Source organism: Toxotes jaculatrix, chromosome 17, assembly GCF_017976425.1.
Source record: "Toxotes jaculatrix isolate fToxJac2 chromosome 17, fToxJac2.pri, whole genome shotgun sequence".
Lineage (NCBI taxonomy): Eukaryota > Metazoa > Chordata > Actinopteri > Toxotidae > Toxotes > Toxotes jaculatrix.
Window position 1 is genome coordinate 4,967,586 of NC_054410.1, and position 21,289 is coordinate 4,988,874.

The 21,289-nt window shown below is 42.2% G+C and overlaps 1 protein-coding gene across 2 annotated transcripts; it reads left to right on the top strand.

Moving 5' to 3' along the window:
• The first annotated feature begins 5,825 nt into the window (after positions 1 to 5,825).
• On the top strand, positions 5,826 to 21,124 carry LOC121197659 (guanine nucleotide-binding protein G(I)/G(S)/G(O) subunit gamma-2). 2 transcript variants are annotated; one of them, XM_041061356.1, is made up of 4 exons: positions 5,826 to 6,051; positions 15,293 to 15,369; positions 19,619 to 19,737; positions 20,636 to 21,124. In XM_041061356.1, the coding sequence occupies exons 3-4, from the start codon at positions 19,651 to 19,653 to the stop codon at positions 20,762 to 20,764; spliced, it is 216 nt and encodes a 71-aa protein (XP_040917290.1). In that variant the 5' UTR covers positions 5,826 to 6,051; positions 15,293 to 15,369; positions 19,619 to 19,650; the 3' UTR covers positions 20,765 to 21,124. The 2 variants fall into 2 exon arrangements, with proteins under 2 accessions (XP_040917290.1, XP_040917292.1); XM_041061358.1 differs by having other exon boundaries at positions 5,826 to 6,048; positions 15,289 to 15,369.
• Positions 21,125 to 21,289: the final 165 nt, after the last annotated feature.

The following is a 21,289-nucleotide window of genomic DNA, read 5'->3' on the forward strand; positions in this document are numbered from 1 at the left end:
AAAATACTTCTGTGTTGGCCCTCAGGGAGGCACTCTGTCATGCTCCCACAATGTTCAGTGACTCTGTGCTGCCCCCTGGTGTGACACATTTACCTTCAGGTGAGTATAATATTGGCCTTAAGGTGGCAGTATTGTCACACACCTTCCCACTGTTGTTTCCCAGACTCTTATCCAGCGGTAAGGTGAAGGAAAATCCTTGGTTCCTTCTCCTCCTCATCTGATAAATCTCCCCTCATAAATCTCAGCGACACTACTCTTGAACTGCATGTGAAGCGAAGGATTAATTAGAGTTAGTTCCTCCAGCTGAGGGAACATTTCTAGACTCATGTCTGCTCAGAATGAAATTATTATTTGTGACTTTCATTCCCCCTTCTTTCCTTAGCAGGATCTGATGTGACACCAGTCTTGATTTCTTTACATTCAGTAGAGCTGAGGAGAAAAATAACAATAGTGACTTAACAATACTGAAATGTCAAAGTAAAGAAGTTTGTGTTCAGTGTTGGTTTTGAATGTAAGGCTTTTATCCAGTATTGATCCTAAATTTTTAAAATGTTAAATGAATGATTCCCCCATGGTGATGGCAGGTGAAAGAGTAGCCGACCTGCGTTGCCAGATTTTGGGGCACTTTTTCTTTAAGTGGGCGGGTAAATGTAAATTTGCGCAGGTTGTCATGATCTGGGCTACTTTTTGCACCACCTGTGGAAGTTATATATATTCCAGAGGTTTTCTAAGTATAACGGGGGTTTGGAGGGAGAGACCTGAGGCAGAGAGACTGTGAGGTGACAGGGGACAGGTGCATGTTGCTGTTATGAAAAGCAAGTATTTAGTTAATGTAGTTTGGCCCGCTAAACAAGAGGATCGTCAGTTGCAGCAACAGCAGTGGCATTTAAGGTATCACTCAGCTCAGTCAAATCAGAACACACAGACATGATAAACATTTTTTTAGATTCAGTGTGACTTTAACTTTCGGAGGATATTACTATCTTTGATGTCCATCAGAAAGGAAGGTCCGTAAACCCGCTTAGAAATCACAGAAACAGGACTGCTCAGAACTTGCCTGAGAATTAGCGGCTTTTTAAGTTTTTCAGTGTCCAAGTAATTCATTGATATTTGGCAATATGTCCAAGGTACATAGTAAACAAGAACTATCTATTAGCTAATTCGGCATACTTAATTTTCCAAAATATTGACAAATATAGGATAAAATACGAGGTTGAGTTTGTAGCCCAAAGAATAACTCCCTGAATCCATGGCATCGTTATTTTTGTTTCTTGTTAATGTTTGTAGAATTGAATTATTTGATTACACCAATATGTAAACTGATAGATGGGTAGACAGATGGATTATTGTGCCGCACAATTTTATAATTTTCAATGAAAACACTGAAAACCACTGTAACTGCTTCTGTTACAGTCAACTGGACTGCTAAAGAGCTAAGCTAAAGAGTTAGCCATAGCTAAAGCTAATCCTAAATGTATTCATTGGTTTTCTCCTGGCTGCATTGAACATTGTCCATTTTGAAGAGCCTACTTTTTTGTAATTTTCTTTTTTATTTCACATAACTAAACGAGGGAGTCATTCAGTCGTGGTGGAGAAAAAAAATATATTAAATTTGAAAAGCTAATTTGCTGCTAAAGCTAGCTAGTTTGCTGCTATCTCAGCTGCTAACAGAGTGTAATTATTATTGATTGGAGTGGTAGATACCTCCAATAATAAATGAATTGATTTACAATTTAATTCCCATTTTTAAAATGTTAATTGTAGATTGTTAAAATAGACAGGTAAGCTGAAAGAAGACATTTTGTAGGTAAATACTGAATTTTCTCAGTGTGCTCTGTGAACATGACTGTTCAGATATTGAAATAAAGGCCTAAAAGCTGTTTGACTGTTGTGTTATCTGCTTTAAATTTTAAACCCTTTTTCTCAACGTCATTGTTTCTGCAGGTTCTGGTCTCTGCCTTTGTCGGGCAGAACATGCCTCTGCCTTGCCGAGCTGCTCTGTCGACTGAGGAAGGCCACTAGATGTTGTCGAAAGTTGTGGAACCACCAAGTAAGCAAGTGAGTGTTATGGTGAAATTACTTTTTTGTGCTGTACTTTTTCTTTATCTGTCCTCTACACACATTGACAATGAAAGGGGTAAACGTGTGCAACATCACGACAGAAAACACTGATCGGCGTCGGTCAGACAAAGAGAGTGGCGTACAGTTTTAAGAGAAAACATGGATGCTTTCCTCAGCGAGCTCCACCTCCTTCCTCCGACACAGATAACGTGTCTCTCCGCTCTCTCTCTGCTCCGGGCTCCACAGCTGTACAGGAAATCAGTCATCCACCATCCACTGCTGTCGCCATGGCAACACAGAGGGGGAAATCCATTCTCTCTTTCTGTCACCCCCCCCCACCCCACCCCCACCCCCTTCTTCTGTCTCATTGAATTAGGTGTAGCTCAGCTCAGGCCATTTTTTTCACTGGGGTTGTTTTTGCATTTAAAACAAGTGAAGTCATCAAGTGCGAACTCTAATAATGCTCCCGATATTTAAATCATGAGAAAAGACGATCTGCGCCATTAAGACCTAGTTTTACTCTTTGTATTTGTCATCTTACAGTCTTTGGTTTACAAGTTTCCTCCATTTGCATCCTCTCTAATACTTCTGTGCATCTTATCTTCTGATCTGTGAGCATGTGTGTGTGGCCAATCATTCAAGCCGATTGTTTGAGGGTATTAGGTGACAGTGTGTCTCCAGCAGCAGTGGTGACCTCTCCGTAAATCCCATGGGGCATTAGGGCAGGACAGGCAGGGCGGCTCTGCTCGGCTCGGGCCAGCAGCTGCCTGGAGGAGCCAGATGGTCGCAAATCAGAAATGAAATCCAGGCCCTTCCCCCGACAGACGTGATAACCCCACCCCTTGTGCACACACACACACAAATATAAACAATGAATGTGTGTACAGGATCATTCAAGCATCCTTCCTCCTCTTCCTTCTCACCCAAAATCACCATTGTTGTGATAGTTTACACTCCTCTTTACTGGCAGGAAAGAATTTTACATCATATCGGGCTCATAAAACCCTGAAACCTGGTCGATGCGGATCGAAGGCAGTTTCTCCCAGTTCCTGAAAAGCCAACTGAATTCCAGCTCAGCGCTGATACGAAACAGCTCCATTAATTCCACCAGAAAAGGCCGTTTTAGTGAGACCAAGTCCGAAGCCACCACGTCTGCCCGTGTCCTCGTAGAGGTGGATTAACAGCACTTAATAAACCAGCCTATTAACCAAAACAGCTGCACCGACACCACGAGGTTCAGAGATGATCCCCAGAGCCGATAATAAAATACAGTAATCAGATTACAAATAAACAAATCTCTGGATTTATCTCTTCCCTAGTGATGGATGGAAGGAGGGGTCTCGCTCTTACTCTCACCGCTGATGTTCAACAAGACCGTAACACACTGTAGCAGGGGGCAGTGATTCCCAGCCAGGGAGCCATTACTTGTACCTCAGGGGGTAAGTGTAAAACTCAGCTAATGGCTGAAATAGCTATTTAAAAGCAGGTTAATGAGTAAACAACTGGTCAGTAACACTAAAATGTTAAGTAATTACAAATAATAAATTGAATTTGTTTTTAGCCAAAGCCCAAGAAGAATGAATCCAGTTCATTTGAAAAACAAAAATGTTTGATTATTTAAACTATAATGAAAGGTCCATTTTCTCATTAGTGAGATTCCATCATCTTATTTTATTTTTAACGTGTTGTACATCCACCTTTATTTTTGGTGACAGCCTCGATCCTCCTGGGCATGGATGATACCGGTCTTGCACAAATCTGTGGAGAGATGTTCTGCTATTCTTCACAGATGATTCTTTTCAGCTGCTCTTTGCTGGAGGGGTTTTCGTTGCTCAGCCCTCTGCTTTAGAAAAACTCCAAAGGTTTTCTGTTGTATTCAAGTCAGGGGGACATTACTGGGCCAGGTCATAGGTTTCATTTTTCTTCTTTAAAAACTCTTGTGTGATTTTTTTTTTTTCCTCTTGAGACTGGGAACCATCTTTTTATTCAGTATTTGGGTACAAATGCATTGCATTCATAGTGCCATATGTAAGTGTCATCTCCCCTGCACCGTTTCCCGCTCGTGCAGCCCCAAATCAGCAAACTTCCACCTCCATTTTTCACAGTCGGCACCGTGCAGTCACAGTCACCAGATCTACGCCAAACATGCTGGTCAACGGTGAAAAGAATAAGCTAAAATAAATGGTTAACATAGCTAAAAGTCTTGAAAAATACAATTTCAATTTTCAAGGCAAAAAAGGTTGGGGAAACACTGGTTTAGTGGACCCAGGAAGGGCTATCACATGTCACTGTGTTATCCTGGTGACAGATGTTTCCTGTGTTCACCTCCACAGGAACCATGACTCACTAGTTCTTCATCATCTTCCTCCTCCTCCTCTCTCCCTGGATGCGTACCGTTACTGTAAGGTTCAAGGAAAATAACATCTGCATGAATGGAGCCAAGGAAAATGTGATTCACAGAAAACGTGACGTTCGGTTGAGACGGCACGGCGAAGATGAGTAACGTTGGCTGAGTTTACCTGCAGGCGGAGAACACACATGCATGGAAGCAGATGTACAGTATGCTCATAGTAACACGGGTGCACAGAAGTGTGCATTTGAACACATGCGTATAGTCAGAAATATACAAGAGAAGAACTCAGACTAGGAAACACTCAGATACTGTACAGTCCTCTTAATTTTGTTGTTGTAATAATTGAAAACATTTTGAAATTTTTAATCAGTGAGGGGGGCATGAACGTCTGCACCAAATTTCGAAACAATCCAGCCAACGCTTTGTAAAATATTTCACTTGAAAACAAAACTGTCAACCTTGTGGTGGCATTGGAGGAGAAGGCAGGGCATCACCGAAGTTAACAGGCTTCCTCTTCTGGGGTCCATGGACTTCCGCACAATTTTTTTGGCAATTAATCCAATAGTTGTTAAGTTGTTGAGATATTTCAGTCTGGATTCAAGTGGTGGACCCTTAGACACTTCCATCACTAGTGGCTGAAATGGTTAAAAAAAAAAAATTCAAGATGTCAGGAAGGGGCTTGAGCTAAATTGATCAAATCATCTCGGGTCTGGACATTTTCGTAAATTCAGGATCATATCTGTCTCATTAGACATGTTTTCAGTGTCCTGCATGAGCACATGAACATATGAAACTTGAAACGTAGTCACACACCAGCTGCATACATACATGGCGCACTTTATCTTGTTGATCTCACCCTAAGTGAACACATCCTGTATGTGCTGGAAATTCTCTGTACATAAGCACCCAGATGTGAAAGAGCCGCGTGTGCAGCACGCTGTTTGTTTACGCGTTTGGTTCTGACTCTGGTTTTGGATGTTGCTGCTGTTGTTGTTGAGGGTTGAATGAGTTTGTCTGGAATCGTATACATTAGCAAAATGTGAGTCAAACGGGAGGAAAGAACGAGGAAAGTGAGCGGCTGAAACCTTTCCTGGGGACCAGTATGAATATTTATCAGGACTGAAATCCAGCTAGTCCAGACTGTCAGCTGTCCTGGTATGCATTTGTTTACTGTGGCTGTTTAGAGAGACAGTCGAGGCTTTTCCTGTGGACCTCTGGGAGACGGAGGGAGTGTGTCCTTAAAGCAGAAAAGAGAAGACAGAAAGAGGGAGGGAGGAGGAAAGGAGGAGGAGGTGGGTAGTTTCTTGCAGCCGGAGCATTTGGCTAAAGGGTGGAGACTCAGAGCAGCAGTGAGGAGGGAGGCAGGGAGGATCTCAGCTGGAGCAGAGAGAGAGAGAGAGGGAGAGAGAGAGAGAGAGAGAGAGAGGGAGAGGGAGAGGGAGAGGCATACAGAGAGAGGAGTGTGCTTTGAGTGTGTGGATGTACTCGCCTGCCTCGCTGACTGACTGTGTGTGTGTTTGTGTGTGACAGAACGAGGGGAAATCGCGTGGATACTACTCCACAGGACTGGATGCGCTTGGCGTCACGAGAGGAGATCTCACACACACACACACACACACCCACAAAGAAAAAAAAAGGTAGGATCTTTTAATTTTTATTTATTTATTGTTACATTTTTGGGGGCAGGTATTATTGATATTTTCGCCTTTTGGTGGCATCTGCGTTAATTGTATTCAAGACAGGGTGTGTTCCAGGGAAGGAGGAGGAGAAGGAGGAGGGTGGGTGGAGGGGGGGTGCTCATATCCACGCTGTTGTTTTGTCAGCGCTCGAGGGGCGAGATTGATGCCACTGGCTGGTTTACATCATGGAATCCCCTCCTCCCTCTCTAAAATCTCTAAAAAACCTCCTCACTGTGAGGTGAGCTGCTGTTTACCCCCCCCCCCCCCCCCCCCCCCCCCCCCCCCCAATCATTTACCTCCTTTCATACATGTGTATATGAATGGACTCCCTTGCTCCTTTCTCTTCTTCCTCCCTCCTTCCTCTTCCCTCAGGATTGGGCAGATCTTATAATGTGGAGCCAGTGGAATTAAGGGCATCTGTTTCACAGGGATATTTGCACGAGCAGAGAGAATGAAAAAGAGACGTACAGAGGCAGACAGAGGGGGGATGCGAAAGACAGAGGCAGCAGAAAACCAGGGAGGAATCCCACAAGCCTCCCGTGAGGTTTTTCAGCCATTCGCAACCCTCTCGCCCTCCGTACCGTGAGGAGAAAACAGTCGACCACACACAAGCTCCATGTAGTGGTTGTATCAGGCAGATGGCCGGGAGAGGAGGAGGAGGAGGTGGTGGAGGAGGAGGAAGAGGGGGAAGGTTGGTGTTTTCATGTTGCTCATAGACGGATACCGTTGCTGACGGTGGCATGCATTCGCAGGAAAACCGAGAAAATGAAAACAAATGTGCAGTTTTTCCCCGCTCTTAGCTCGTCATGCGAAGGCATCATCACGTACCACTCACATGAAAACACAGTCGTGTGTGTGTGGTTGTGTGTTACACATGCAGGCCTGTTACAGTTGCACACAGCGAGTCAGAATTACGCAAGAGCTCAAGTCCAGGCGGCTCGTACTGTATTTTGAAGGCAAGCCGTTCCAAGGCCACAGATGCTGAGGCTACGAGAGAGGTTCACAAAGTGTCCGGCGTTAAAAACAAGAACCATCAAAAACCTTGAGAGCTTTCCGGAACACAATGGAAAGTACTGAGCGTTACAGATAGGGAGTCGAGGGGGAGACAGGGAGGAATGATGGCGGAGAATAAGGAAAAATGAGCAGCTGTACTGGCTTTATTGACCACTCTGACCTCTCCACTCCCCTCACAGCCTTCAACCAAAAAAATCCTCCCATTTCAGGCCAAAGTGTGAGTAGTTCTCCACAGGGCTGGGCTTCCCAAAAGCATCTCTCTGGCAGCAGTCGTCTCAATGTGGAACTGAAGCCTTTATGAACTTTCAAACAGACTAAGTTGTGTCTCAGAGATGTTGAGTGCCTCAGAGGGAAGGTGACGCGAGGTAGGAAGGATGTTGTTGCTCTGAATCCCTCGACCTTTGTACTCGCTGCACCTGTTTGCTTCTAACCGTGTTGATTTTGGTTTTTAAGCTTATTCAAGCGTGCTGTGGTTTGTCTAAATAGAAGCGTCCAGAGCTGTTTGTCGGGCGTTTGGTGAAAGCTCAAGTCAGCCAGGTCAAAACATGTCACCTGGATATTTTTGTTTTCCAGTCAAGTATTTAGGAAGTAAAGAGTCAAGTCAAGTCTCACAGCTTTTAAGTTCAGGTCAAATCTTAAGACGCAATTTTTTGAGAGTTTTTTGTGGTTGGATTCAGGTTCATGTCTTTTGGGGAAAGTACAGGTCAGTCCTCTTGTCCAGTCAAGTCTCAGTTGAAGTCTCTAGTCCTTGAAGGTGTAACATGAGACTTGTCAAGTCCGAGTCAAGTCTCAATTCTCAAGTCTTTTGGGACCGGCACAAGTCACAAGCCTGATCTTCCAAGTTCAGTTTGTCAGTAAGTCTGACTGGAATCTAAGTCTGGAGTTTTGTCCAAGCAACTAAACCAATTGCAAGTCTTTTGGGTCTGTAAATGCTGACCTTACGGACTTTCAGCTGACAAATACTCTCTATCGGTTTCTGACAGTTTGGATGAAATCTATGGCACGCAGTATCCTCCCTAAAGCAGAAACCCTTTCATTACTTTTCAGCTCAGTTAGAGCAAGTCAGGGTCTGAAACTCTCCGAGGAGCACGCTCACACTCTCAGCAGAATCTAAACAAGCCCGGATGTTTGTAATATTGTTAACAGCCCAGGAGTCTGGCCGTGTTATTCTTGGCATGCTGATTGATTCCAGAGGAAAAGTATGTTTATGCCTCCTTACTCAAATGCAAATGCAAAAAAATCCTGCTGATGTCTCGCTGTTAAAGCACGGAGCAGGGAGCTTCATGTACACAAAAGATGGTAAAACTATCGTTTGTGACACAGGTCGCAGGAAGTTGACCTTGTAAATTTGGCGACCACAGCGGCCACTTCCAAAAAATGATTTCCAGGGTGGAAAAGGAGCTCCACACAATGGCTGTGGGGAATTCCTAAAACAACGCTCTCACTCAGAAACCAAAATTCACCAGCGTTTTTTTGGCTGGTGCTAATTTTCCACCCTGGTTTTTTTTGTATGGTTCCAAAGCTCTGTAGCTGTTCCTGTGACAGCAGTGTTATGCATTGTTTCTACCCCACTAACTACTCTGCTGTTACGTAACACACGTATCAAAGGTTTTAAGCACTCTTTAAACGTTTCAGGAAAAGAAAACCACTTGGTCACTGCTTTAATCTAACAAAGAAGAAACATGCCCGGCTTTGAACGTTTGATTTAATAAACATAATAGACCACATTTGCGCTCCCCGGAGCAATAAGCGTTCTCCCTGCTGCCTCCTTGACTCCCAGGGGATGCATCATTTCCTGGGCCACTGCCTTCTCCCCCCCTCTTCTGGGACCTCGATTAACCCTCAACACACACACACATATATGTGCATACACACACATACACCACAACCTCTAAGATGGCAGGATGGGCAGGGCATGCTGGGGGTGGCACAGATGTCCGGACTAATCGAATGATCGCGGGTGGTGGTGGTCTGACCGAGAGGCAGCGACACGAGGTGAAACCAGATATAAACTGTGTACAGCTCCTTTAAAATGAACTGAATGGACTGTATTAGTGTTAATACTGTTTTTTTTTTTATTTAACCACCAGCAGGGGTGCAGTTGCAGCCATTCTGCCAACAGTTCATTCACATGTCTGTAGTTCTTTCTTGTCACCAAGTGGGACATATCTTTGCCCTCAGAAATTCCCGGTATCTCCGACTCGGAATTACAAGTCTGAGGCCGACATGAATGGTTTTCCCTCTCTGCTGTTTGTAATTATGGTTTAAACAATATGACGTGAATGCAGCATCTGACTTAATCAAATGTTTTTTTGTTTTTTTTTACTTTAACTTGATGTGCCTCTTATTCAGACACAAATATGTGATGTTTAATGAAAATACCGAGGATTTGAAACAAAGATTTCAGAGTCTTTATGATGGCCATTGATTTCACTGTGCTGTAGTAGGGACTGTATTTTTTTCAGAAGCATGAATGAAACAAAACCACAGGCCTCCCTCCCACATACTGTATGGATCCAAACCACTGAGGTGCTATTATAGTAGAAAAAAAAAACCCATGACTCTCAGGATAGTAGATGCATCATAATCTTACTAACGTGCTGCACTGTACTAAATGTACAGTTGCAATAGGATTTTCTTCTCACACAAACTCTAGTGGTTAATGGAGCAACACTGCTAGTTGTCATAGAAGTAAGGGAAGCTGTTTTGTGATGTGATCCTGGAGGCCGGGTCCAGGTCCAGGTCCGAGTCCTGCTCAGAGACGGTGATGAAGAGGGAGGTTCAGCTGTCACACTCAGCGTCATCTCCCCAGACGATTGTGGCCTGACAGTCCTGCTCTCTCTGTCCCATCTCGTTCTCTTTGTGTTTGTGTGCAGAGGGAGCGGTGACCTTTCTCCTATTCAAGGACAGGGATCCGTGCTATATTACATTCAATAGTCAATATCCGCTTGATCGTGTTCATTAATAACTCCGGAGGTCAGTTTTATATTACTTCTCCTTGCTGCAGTCGCTGTAAGAGCCACCCTAGAAGAAGATGCCACCGCCACATCTCTGTCTCTTTTTATCTTCCTGAACTTTATTTCTGTTTCCAGCTTTTATTTATTTATTTTTTCTGATTCTGTGCAGCCTCTCCTATCAGTTTACGAGTCTGTAAACCTTTGTTCAGCTTAGTGTGCCCTTCACTGCCTCTTGTTTCACAGTGACATCGCAGAGTGTACCTCATTGTCCTGTGACACGCTGAGGATGGTACAGTCACTCAGTCACACTGCGAGGGCTCTGATGACTGAACTTTCCACACGCGTGTGAGTGCTTTTGCACGCTCATGCTCCACTGACGTGTTGTCTTTTAAGTAATAATAGTAATCTTCAAAAAAAAAAAACCCCAGCTTTGCATTTCCTAAAATCTGCAGTGTGGCGTTCTGGATTCATTTTGTGGGTTTTGTAGTAAAACACAAAAACAGAATCGACTCACTCAGCACAGAAAAGGATCATGTCAGCTTTTACCATGGCAAAATTAGAGTCAGGGTTTTTTTTTTTTGTATGATAAACAAAGAAGCATCCCAGTTTTTCCTAAAGTCAGACATTCATCAATGTTATTTAAAGGGTCAGTTCACCCAAATTATCAAAAACATTTTTTTTCATTTACCTCTAGTGCTATCTGACCATGTAGATAGTTTTTTTATTTAGTAATTTGTGTGAGTCAACCATTAGTTAGAAGAACTGAGATGAAGCCATGGCCCGTCATTATCTGACTACATATGTCCATAGGATCACGAGCTATGTCATAAAAAGCCTTCACAGCTAACACGTTAGCACATCTCTCCTGCTTTACACACTTCAGCAACCCAAAACCAACGTTACCCCTGGCAACTTAACGTTTACCAAACATATCAGTTAGTCCTCATTCTAAAAAGTTCTCATTCTATCCTCATTCTAAAAACAAGAGAAAAACTTTTCTCTTGTAATGCATGAATGAAATAATAGTCTGATCTTTCATTTTTCTTATCGTACTTAAAGGACTAACTAGACTCTAGACTGTTCTTCTATGTCTTGTCATGGATCCTCATCCTCTTGTGAGGATGCTGATTATCTCCCGGGGACATGCAGCTTTCACTTCAGTCTTTTAGCATTTTATCATGTATATATTTAAGACCCCTTTTAAAGGTTCTCGTTTTAAGACAGGTCAGCTGGAAACGTTAAAAAGTCAACCAACTCATGGAGCTAAGTACGCACTATCTACTACAGCAAATAAAACCTGCTCGCAAACAGCTGTCAGCAACATTGACTGTCACCAGCTAGAAATAGGAGGCAGCTTTTGTCTGCCTCTGTCTGCAATCAAAGGCACATTGTTTAAAATAATACTGAGAAGTTCAAAGGTAAATTTGCCTGGGACGTAACTGTAAACTGTATCATGTGTCTTTTAAGGATGGAAAGAAAGACGGATATTGTAACATTAACTCACGGGGGCAGGGCTTGGTCAATGGTCCGTTGTTTGCCTCTATTCTTGTGTACACAAAGCGTATGCCGCCCTCAAAACTTAGCCCCAGTTATCTCTGAGCAGGGGTCCCATCCTGCCTTCTCTCAGTCCCTGCAGACCCTCGCAGGTTAATCACTGGCTCTCCAGGATCCAGATGGCTGAGCCAGGGACAGATTTTTAATTACCACGCTCTGATTTCACACCCTGGGCATCACAGAGGACAGAACACTCCCTGCCTGGCCGCCTTAATTTCTCTCTTTGGATGGTGTAAAGGAAAAAAAAAAAAGACAGGATAATAAGGTGTGCACTACAGAAAGAGAAAGTGGGAGAAAGGGGGAGGGAGAACTGAGCTGAGAGTCAGCGTGTGTGGGAGTACGTGAGAGATCGTCACTCTCGACAGGCCAGGAATTATATTTTCCTCACCAGGATGTTTCCTGCGGCGCTTAATCACCCTTTAAGTCAGCGACACCCAGAGTCGAGCAGCAGCTATAATCACATCTGTGGAGGGCCCCGTCACGAACACAGACCCCCCGAAAACGCCGGAGGAAGGGGTTCAAAACAGCTCCAAATGGCAGGGGAAGGATGGCGGAGGGGGTCAGATTGATTCGGTGGTGTTAGCAGCAGGACAGAGCATGCTGGGGGTGTTTTAGTCCCATCACTGAACACCTGTCGGCCACGGAGGGAGGGATGGGAAGCAGAAGGCTGGAACACAGGAGAGAAATGGATCGCCAGTCACATCCCATAATGCATCTTTCTGTCTTGTTTTTCCCCCTCTGTGCAGTTCAGTTCAAGATGCTTTACAGACATAAAGTAGAGAACAATATTGCCAAAGCATTAAGATAAAAAAAAAAAAATGCTTGCTCTCTCTGTTTTAACACTCTCTGTCTCTCATCCCCTGATCTTGCTGCTGCTCTGCAACATAAATATGATGACACCAACAGTCCACAAGGAAAATCAGATTCAGCAATATTTTTTTCTTTTTTAAGAACTGTCGGCTTTCTAGCTTTTTTTTTTTTTTAAATTACAGTAAACTGATCTAAGAGTGAAGCAAAAGCAGTCAAAGATGGAAGACTTCAGTCAGGACTTTTCAAATGTCATAATACAAATTGTTTTTATATTAACAATAGATCACATTAGTTAGTATGTAAAAGGTGTCGCTTGTAGTGATGGACTCACAAATTATTATCACCTGACTCTGCAAAGTTAGCAACCAGTCAGTGAACATTATGGAGCATTTAACATCTCAAGATATTAATATTTCCCCATGGGGTTGGGTGGAGAACAAAAACAGAGCTAAACATGCTATACAGGTTTAGACTTTCAGATGCAGTTTTTTTTTTTTTTATCATTCCAGACATTACCATTGTTGGCTTGATCAGTGCAGACTGATTTAAATTAACTACACTGCATTAACTCGTGATGATGTTGTTACTTTGATAAAAGTAAATGCAAACTTGCTGATGGATTACACAAGTCAAGCAAGTTTCCAGAGTTCACTAACGTACACTGCGCACTATTCTCTGCAGTATGGTTACACACACGTTTCCATGCACTAACTAACCTCTGCCTTTACTTTCTCATCTCCACTGCCTCTCAACCAGCAGCACAGCAACAACAAGAACAAGAACACTTTTCCTGAGAAACTCCCAGATGTAAATGTGAGTCTGATGAGTGATGAGCCGGATGTCTCTGAGGGCGAGCACGCACTCCGAGCAAATAAAACTTTGTCAAAGTTACAGGTCACGTGACTGTGACTGTTTGTCATCTGAGCTCATCTTTCAGCAGGGAAGATAATGTCAATAATGGCGATTAGCTGTAACTGAGTCATACTTAGCTTTACGTATTTACTGTGTACAAGACTCCTGAAACGCCTACAGTGTCTTTCTGGGATGGGGAATACTTAATGTTGTGTAGAAGAAATTATCTTATTTTCCAAGTTAGCTGGAAGAAGTGGGCTGGGTATAAACTTCCAAATTGCTGCTGTTGGACAAAAACAAGATATCTTGAAAATGGTGATGGGCATTTTGACAGTTTTGCTTGACACTTTAGAGGCCAAACATTCGATTAATTGATAAAATAATCAGCAGGTTAACTGATAATAAAAATAATTGCTAACTCTGCATTCAACTTGGCTTTCTTTTGTTGAACTGAAAGACGTAGAAGAACATTTAACAAAATACGGTGTCAATCAAAATGATTATTTTCCATTTAGGGATTTGAATTCAAGACTCTAGATCTTATAAAAACATGCAAGACAATCAGACTACACGCTGAACCACTCCAGCAAATTTAAGAATCACTGCACTGATAAAATTATTATACATCTTGCATAACACAGTGTAACAGTGCAGATTAATGGCTCCAGTGAATCAGGACTGGTGACAGTGCACTACAGTAAGTGCTCCTGCTCTGTTTTTTTTTATTTGTTTTTTAAACTCTAAGCATTTTCAGTGTCTGTAGAACACTCTGGCTCAGGGGTCCGGCCGCTGTTGGCGAGGTTTTGTTAATGGATCCCTCGCTGTAACGTTGCTTTAACGCTTTGTGCTGCCATGATTTACGATGGGTGGAATTCCCTTCCTCTGCAGATCTGCTCATGCAGGGTAATTGGCCCATTTATCAGAAGCAGCAGAAAACCGAGCTGCGGAGTCACAGATGCATTAAGAATGAATCTGTTGGACCGGAGAATGAGAGACAGAGGAGCAGATAGAAGGAAAGAGGAGCAGGGGAGGTGAATAGGTCACAGACAGAAACTCGGCTTAAAGGAACAGTTAAAAATTTTGGAAATATGCTTATTCATTTGCTTGACAAGACTTAGACGAGAAAATTGATACCACTCTCATGTCTGTACATCCAGTATATAGCAGTAGTGAGTTAGCTTAGCTTAGCATAAGGACTGGAAACATGGGGAGAGAGCTAGCTCTGTCCAAAGGTAACAATATCCACTGGCCAGTATGTTTTTTTTGTTTAATCTGTACAAAAAACAAAGTTTGACAAGTTGTGGTTCTGCAGGTGATTAAATGGACTATTTCCTGTCCAAGAGCAGTGACTTCCTGAAATAGTAAAGCACATAACCCAGTCTTTATGCTAAGATACGCTAACCAGGCGCTAGCTGTAGCTTCATATATAAGTGGCATGGATATTCTCATGAAACTCCTACCGTAATAGCAGAAATAAGACAAAGTTTATTCTCTTTCATTCAAAGCATCACCAATAACTAATCTTAAAATCACTGCTGATGTTTTTGTGCAGTTTTAGAGATGTTGTTATCTTTGGACAGAGCCAGGCTAAATGTTTCCTCCTGCTGTTTCCACTCTTCATGCTAAGCTAAGATAGTTGTAGTTTCATGTTGATTGAGAATGGTATCGATCTCCTTCTCGGAAAAAAAAAAAAAATAGAACATTTACCAAAATGTTGAACTGTTCCTTTAAAGCCATGACTTCATTTGTTCCCCTGAGTCTCTCTGTAGTTTGTTGTTGTGTGTTTCTCCATCAGTGTTTGTCCTTGAGTGGAGTTTGTAAGAGCGAGCTGTGACATTCTGACACACAGTGATCAGAGGACAGAGGCTGCGCGCACACACACACACACATGCACAAGCCTCGGCGTAATTTATCTGGAATGCAGGAATGAGAGTGTGCAGAGCTTCTGCCTCTGATCAGCCTCTAAATGTCACTGTCTTCTGCTCTTTATCTCTGTCTCCCCGTTTGCAGAGAGCGCGCCGGACACACAAACTGCTGACTGAACTGCAGGCAGACGCCGGGGCAGAGTGCGGAGGAGTAAGCAGACAAGGTAAGTCAAGACAAGAGGAAGAGGCAATGCAGCATGTTCAGAGAAGGCAGAGACCCAGCATGCAAACATCAGCCAGTTTCACAGTATGACAGCGCGAGCGGTCAGTGACGACGGCTCCTTCGTTCTGCTGGGAAACTGGTGCAAATTGTGCAACGGCAAAGAGTTTTTGAATTAATCCTGACAGCTTCCACAAAGTTATCGACAGCTGACACAGTTAAGGCCTGTGTCCATCTGAATGCATTATTTATCAGTGCCTGTTGCAATGTCACAGTTATCAGCATGTTGACACCATGTGCAACATCTGAGGATGGTATTTTGAGCAGCTGACAGATAGGAAGAGAGGAAGGAAGGACGAGGGGTTTTTATGATACCGATGACCAGCAGTAAGATTCTGTCCTGAGAGAATCAGAAAACCGTCCTCGAAAGCTAAAAGGACAGGCAACAATATACTCTGTTCATCATCATTTTAAACCCTTTTTAGTTGCCTTCCAGGTACCAGCTCTTTTCTGCTACATGCCACCCCTCCCTCTCTAGATATCAAAATGTCAGGGTGGCATTTTTGCACGCTCCACTGACAATAAACAGGAAGAGAACTTTGTGAACATAGTGACAGCTCTGCTAAAATAGCTTATCTTTAATATTTTGCTTTCTTTTCTTTACACACCCAAGTTGGTGTTTGTTTTGAGAATATAGGGGACCTGAAACACAAAAATTACTGCTCTTGGTGGAGAAGTAATCCAGCACATCAACTCCCATAACATTACAACTGCTATAATAAACAAACAAGATGTACCGAGTTAATTAGTGAGTTTTTAGAGGTGCTGGAAATAAGATTTTGTTACCTTTGGGCAGAGACCCACAGAGTCGCTATCATAGCTATAGTTTCAGTTTGTGAAAATCCATGTTAGCCATAGTTTAGCTGGTCTAGTGGACTAACTAAAAAAAAAAAAGTACTCCAGCTCCTTAAGATGCTGTTTTCCACTTTCTTTTGATATTTCATGAACTCACCATGTCTCCCTGCCAGTTTTACACAAACTAGGCTATTGTCACAGTGTCTGATTATTGTCTGTAAAATACCAAAGACCTACTTTTTTGTAGACATCCCAGAAACCTTAAAGAGTGACATCTCTCCCTATCAATAGTCTGGTGATACGCTGGCCTGTTTTGACATCTCCCCCGAGTGTTGAAACAATATTATGGCCTCAATACGAAACACGACAAAGACTAATTTCTGCTCTGAGTTGTCAGTCACGACCTTGTAGTAAGTCTCTGACCTATTTTTTATTTTGGTGAGGGACAAAAACTGAGTTTTTTTTTTTTTCATCCGGGAATCACAAGACATTTGTGCAAATATCAGTTTTATTTAAAATATACATATTATAAAAAAATCGATTTTAAACCTAAAACCTAACATGACATTCACTGAACAGCTCTGTCTGTGGATTGCAAGATATTTCAGGAAAGTTGGCATATGGCTTCCACACAGGGAACCCAGATTATTGTATTTTAACCCCTCAAACATGTCAATGCACCGGACCCAGGAGTCTGAGGAAGTAATCCAAAAATCCCTCCAGTTGGCGTAAACAAGGTCTGGAGGTCCTTTCTTTGGTCTCTTTCTTTAGTATTTCTTCTGATTTTTAAAGTAAATAATAATAATAATAGTATGTAATAGAGATTTTTTAGAGAAACATATGGGCCTGCCACCTGATTTTGTTGTAAAATCATATTCTTCATAAGAAGATGAATCCAACATTGTTATTCCCTTAAGAAATGATCTTACAAACAACACAGTAGATAGATAGTATATATATATTTTTTGACACCTGCCACAGTTTAAATTTAAGCACTGTAACCGTAAAAGGTGAAACACTCCTCGGAGTGAGAACAACCAGGATCCCTCCGCTGCACTGACTATAAAACATGTTTATATTACACTGTTAATACGGCACAGTCTGTTGCAGGTTGTTCTCATAAATCCTCTTCACACTGTCATTTGGTTTTCACACTGACAGCGGTTCGAGATATTCCAGTTCGATTTTGGAGGATGTTTCAGCCATAAGAAAGTTGGAATTAAGTAAATACTGTAAATTTTCACTTAAACTTGTCTTTTAAAACTATTTCCAGTCTCTTAAAATGGCAAGGAATAATATACAAGTCTATTAACCCTCATACTGTTTGTAGAAACTCTCTACATCTACATTTCCTTAGGACGAAAACTCTGTCACTGTTAACACTGTCAACCTGAAGTCCTGAAGAACTCAGTAAATTTTTTTAGTCTGCTAACAGAAGAAAATTCAACAGCAATGATTGATGATTAATTTATAAAATTATATAAGAATCAACTTTACTCTCATTGCACAAAGTATATGAAATAGTGGAAACAGTAGAAAGGTAAATATAGAGATACACAAAAACAAAGTAATAGGCTGTTATTTTCCCTAAGACTGAGTATTGCTGGGTTTTAGACTGTTGGTTACACATAAAGAATCTGAAGATGACACATTTGGTCTTTTTAATCTTACCTTTCTAAATTAAAAAGAATAATTGATTACTTAAAAAAAACAATTAAACAGCGACTTGATAATGAAAGTAATCACTGATTGGCAGCTCTATAGTGCAACGACATCGGTGTCCAAATATAAAAAAAACATTAAATCAACTGTAGTATGGGTCATTTGTGGCATTGACCCCATTTTGTTGGTATGAGTTTAGTAAGAAACAGGAAACAAAGATGTTGCATCGCTGCAGTCAGAAACTGAGGAAACTACTAGTAAAAAAAAATTTTTTTTAAAGGAGGAAGAGCAAAGAGAACAAGGGATATTATCACATTTTGTCAGATTTAACTGGTACATCTGTTTACAACTCCTCTGCCAAGCAGTCAGACATTAATAAATCTGATTATCATGTGAAACAGACGAACTGTAGCCGGTGACCCTGTGCTGAATGAAACGCATCAGGTCATCAGCGGCGATTCCTGCGGCAGTTTACCGACCTGATGAGCAGGTGTGCCACCGTGGAGCATCAATATTCATGCTCAGCTGCGGCGCCTCGCTGAGATCAAGTCTTAACCCCACACTGAGTCGTACCACAGCGTATACAGAGGATGATGGGAGGGGGGGAGGACTGACCGCACACTGAGGATGATGCTGTTGCAGAGCGCCCGCAGCTTGATCCATTTAATCAAAGAGGTTATAAAAGGCAGAGGAGCAACTCAGGACACGAAGCTAAACCCGTGAACCGAAACGGACAGGTGACAAATGTAAGGACAAGTGCGACAAATCAAAAGCAGATGCTGCGTCCTTCATAGTGTCCGTGTCTCTCAACCCAACTGAACACTCAATGCCAAGGTGCACTGAAGCTGTTCTGGAGGCTCAGGGTGACCTCTAAGACATCTTCTAAGACACTATGCTGGGATTTCCATTGATTACTCATCCATCTGTGTCAGTATTTTTTAGATCAAATAGCTGTGAGCAGCATGGATGTCACTCAAAATGACGAATCAAGAGCGAATTATCACTTCATAGACTCCATAGTTTCCCTCAGCTCTGCGCAGCATTTTAGCATCTTTTAGCTCTTTGTTTTGGTTTTCAAGCCTGCAAAAGCATTTAACTGATAATAAATAGGATAAATAGATGAATTGTTTTTTTTTTCCAGACACAGTTAAAGTAAATATGAAAAAAGCATCTAGCAATGAACTATAGCTCGTTAGAACAGACACACACGTATAAAGGTTGTGTTAGGGCTTTCTATACATCTGCTGCCTCAGAGGTGACCTGTCTTACTTCAGTCTATTGATTCATCGTCCTTCTCACGAGGTGGAGCGTGGACACTGTGGCCTCGTGTGACAGCGTGGCTGAGAAGCGTCGTTGAAGTGTGAGCAGGCATTGAGAAAACCACCACCATCAGCGCAAAATAAGAGCTTTTGTCTCTGAAACCAGTAACGTTACTTATCCGTTTATCTATTTTAAATATAGAGCTGGACAAAGCACTGCCCCCTCACTCTCCTCCCACCTTCTCTGCCTCCCCCTCACTGTCATGGGCTGCCTAGCAACTGACACCATAAATAATATGCCTGTGTCTGTGATTTGTGTGTGTGTGTGTCCACAGGCATGTGATAATAAACAGGGTATCTGTTACTAGCTACTCCTCGTCGCATGCCTGCTATATTATGGTGCTCGTCTTCATCAGTGGGACACTGTGGGTGAGGTGCATTGTTTGGGATGTTTAAGTCTCTTTGTCCTCTGTGCAGACAGAGCTCACGAGACCTGACTGATAGCGCCCATGGCGAGCAATAACACGGCCAGCATCGCACAAGCCAGGAAGCTGGTGGAGCAGCTGAAGATGGAGGCCAACATCGACAGGATAAAGGTGAGCTGACACGTTCTTCTTGTTTTTGTTGTTTTTTAAATGTTTTTTTTTAACTCTTTCAGTCAGCCCTTGATTTAACTTCGCAGCAGATATTTTCACGTCGTGCCAGGAAAAGCACACTAATAATATAAATTGCAACATTAACATTTCAGTGTTTGTGTTACCCAGGACCTTGATATTATACATACTCACTTACTGGAATGTCTTAATGAGACACTTCATGGAACTGAGCCATTTTTATGTTATTAATTACATCTGTGCTTTCACTGCTATGAGAAGTCAGAACATCTGCAGTGAAAACGATATTTTGAGGCATATTTTTATCGCTTGTTGTCAGAAGGTAGAAGCAGACATCATGATAAGGATCATGTGTTTGGTAATTTCTTACATTAACCCTTTAGTTGCTCAGAAACTATTTTAATACTAAAAGCTATTTAGTTCTTGTCAGTATTAAAAATATAAATGTATTCCATTTGCATTTAATGGGCTAAGTCATACAAACTTACCTCCAGCTCTCCGAATCATCACACCACCACATCTCTGGTTTGTTCAGTAATTTAATGTGATTACGTGGCTAATGACATGAAAGTGTGATCCTTAAAAGCAGTACTGAGGCAGAAATTACAACAGGAAGCCAGTGAGAAGTCTGAGCTTCAGTACAAAGAAATCATGTTAATGTGATGCCTCTTTGGTGATTACTTTACACAAGACTCAAATAAAAAATCTTTCTGTGGTCAACGTCCTCTTGTTCATTCAAAAATCCATCTACCGTCACATTTAAAGCTCACTAATTAACTCTTTTTATTTTGTTTAATCCGTACAGAAACCAAAGTGTAAAACCAATAATTTGCCGTTTTACAGGAGGTTATTTGGTTCTGTGTTGTGTTTTTAAATCCAGGTGTCAAAAGCAGCGGCAGACTTAATGTCATACTGCGAAGCCCATGCCAAAGAGGACCCTCTGCTATCGCCGGTGCCAGCGTCAGAGAACCCGTTCAGGGAGAAGAAGTTCTTCTGTGCCATCCTGTAAACCCAGCATGGCCCTTCAGCAGTCTGCTCAGTGTGGGACTTTGAACGTGGACGTTCAAAATACGTAGAAATCTTCTAGTAGGAGGGCACGGTCCCTTTCTCGAACGGCACCTAAAGAAGTGCAAAAATTAAAACCACAGAGTTTAACGTGTAACCATTAAAGGGGTTGTGATTGCTTTGTTGAGGGGTGTTGCAGCATGTTGAAGGGGTCTGTGCTTTTAGATGACACAAAAGGGATGATGAGTAGGATGAAGAGTATGATGATAACCCAGAGACGTGATGGACAAACAACCAGTCAACCTAACAAGTCTTCAGGTTGTGATGTGTACAAAACAAAACAAAAAAAATTAATAGATAAAATGAGAATAAAAATATTTTGTGGTTCTTTTGGGACTTCCAGATGTTCTGTTAAATGGTTTGTGGGATTGAGCTCGGTAGGACAGCAAACAAAAATACGCCTTCCACTAGATACCACCTGATTATTGGAATGTTTTTTTTTTAAGTTGTTGTTTATTTTATGTTTATC

What these genes read in the sequence shown, in the direction of transcription:
- LOC121197659 (XM_041061356.1), top strand. Translation starts at nt 19,651, where the DNA reads ATGGCGAGCAATAACACGGCCAGCATCGCACAAGCCAGGAAGCTGGTG. An exon ending in CCAACATCGACAGGATAAAG is followed by an intron (nt 19,738 to 20,635) that starts GTGAGCTGACAC and finishes TTTTAAATCCAG; the next exon opens with GTGTCAAAAGCAGCGGCAGA.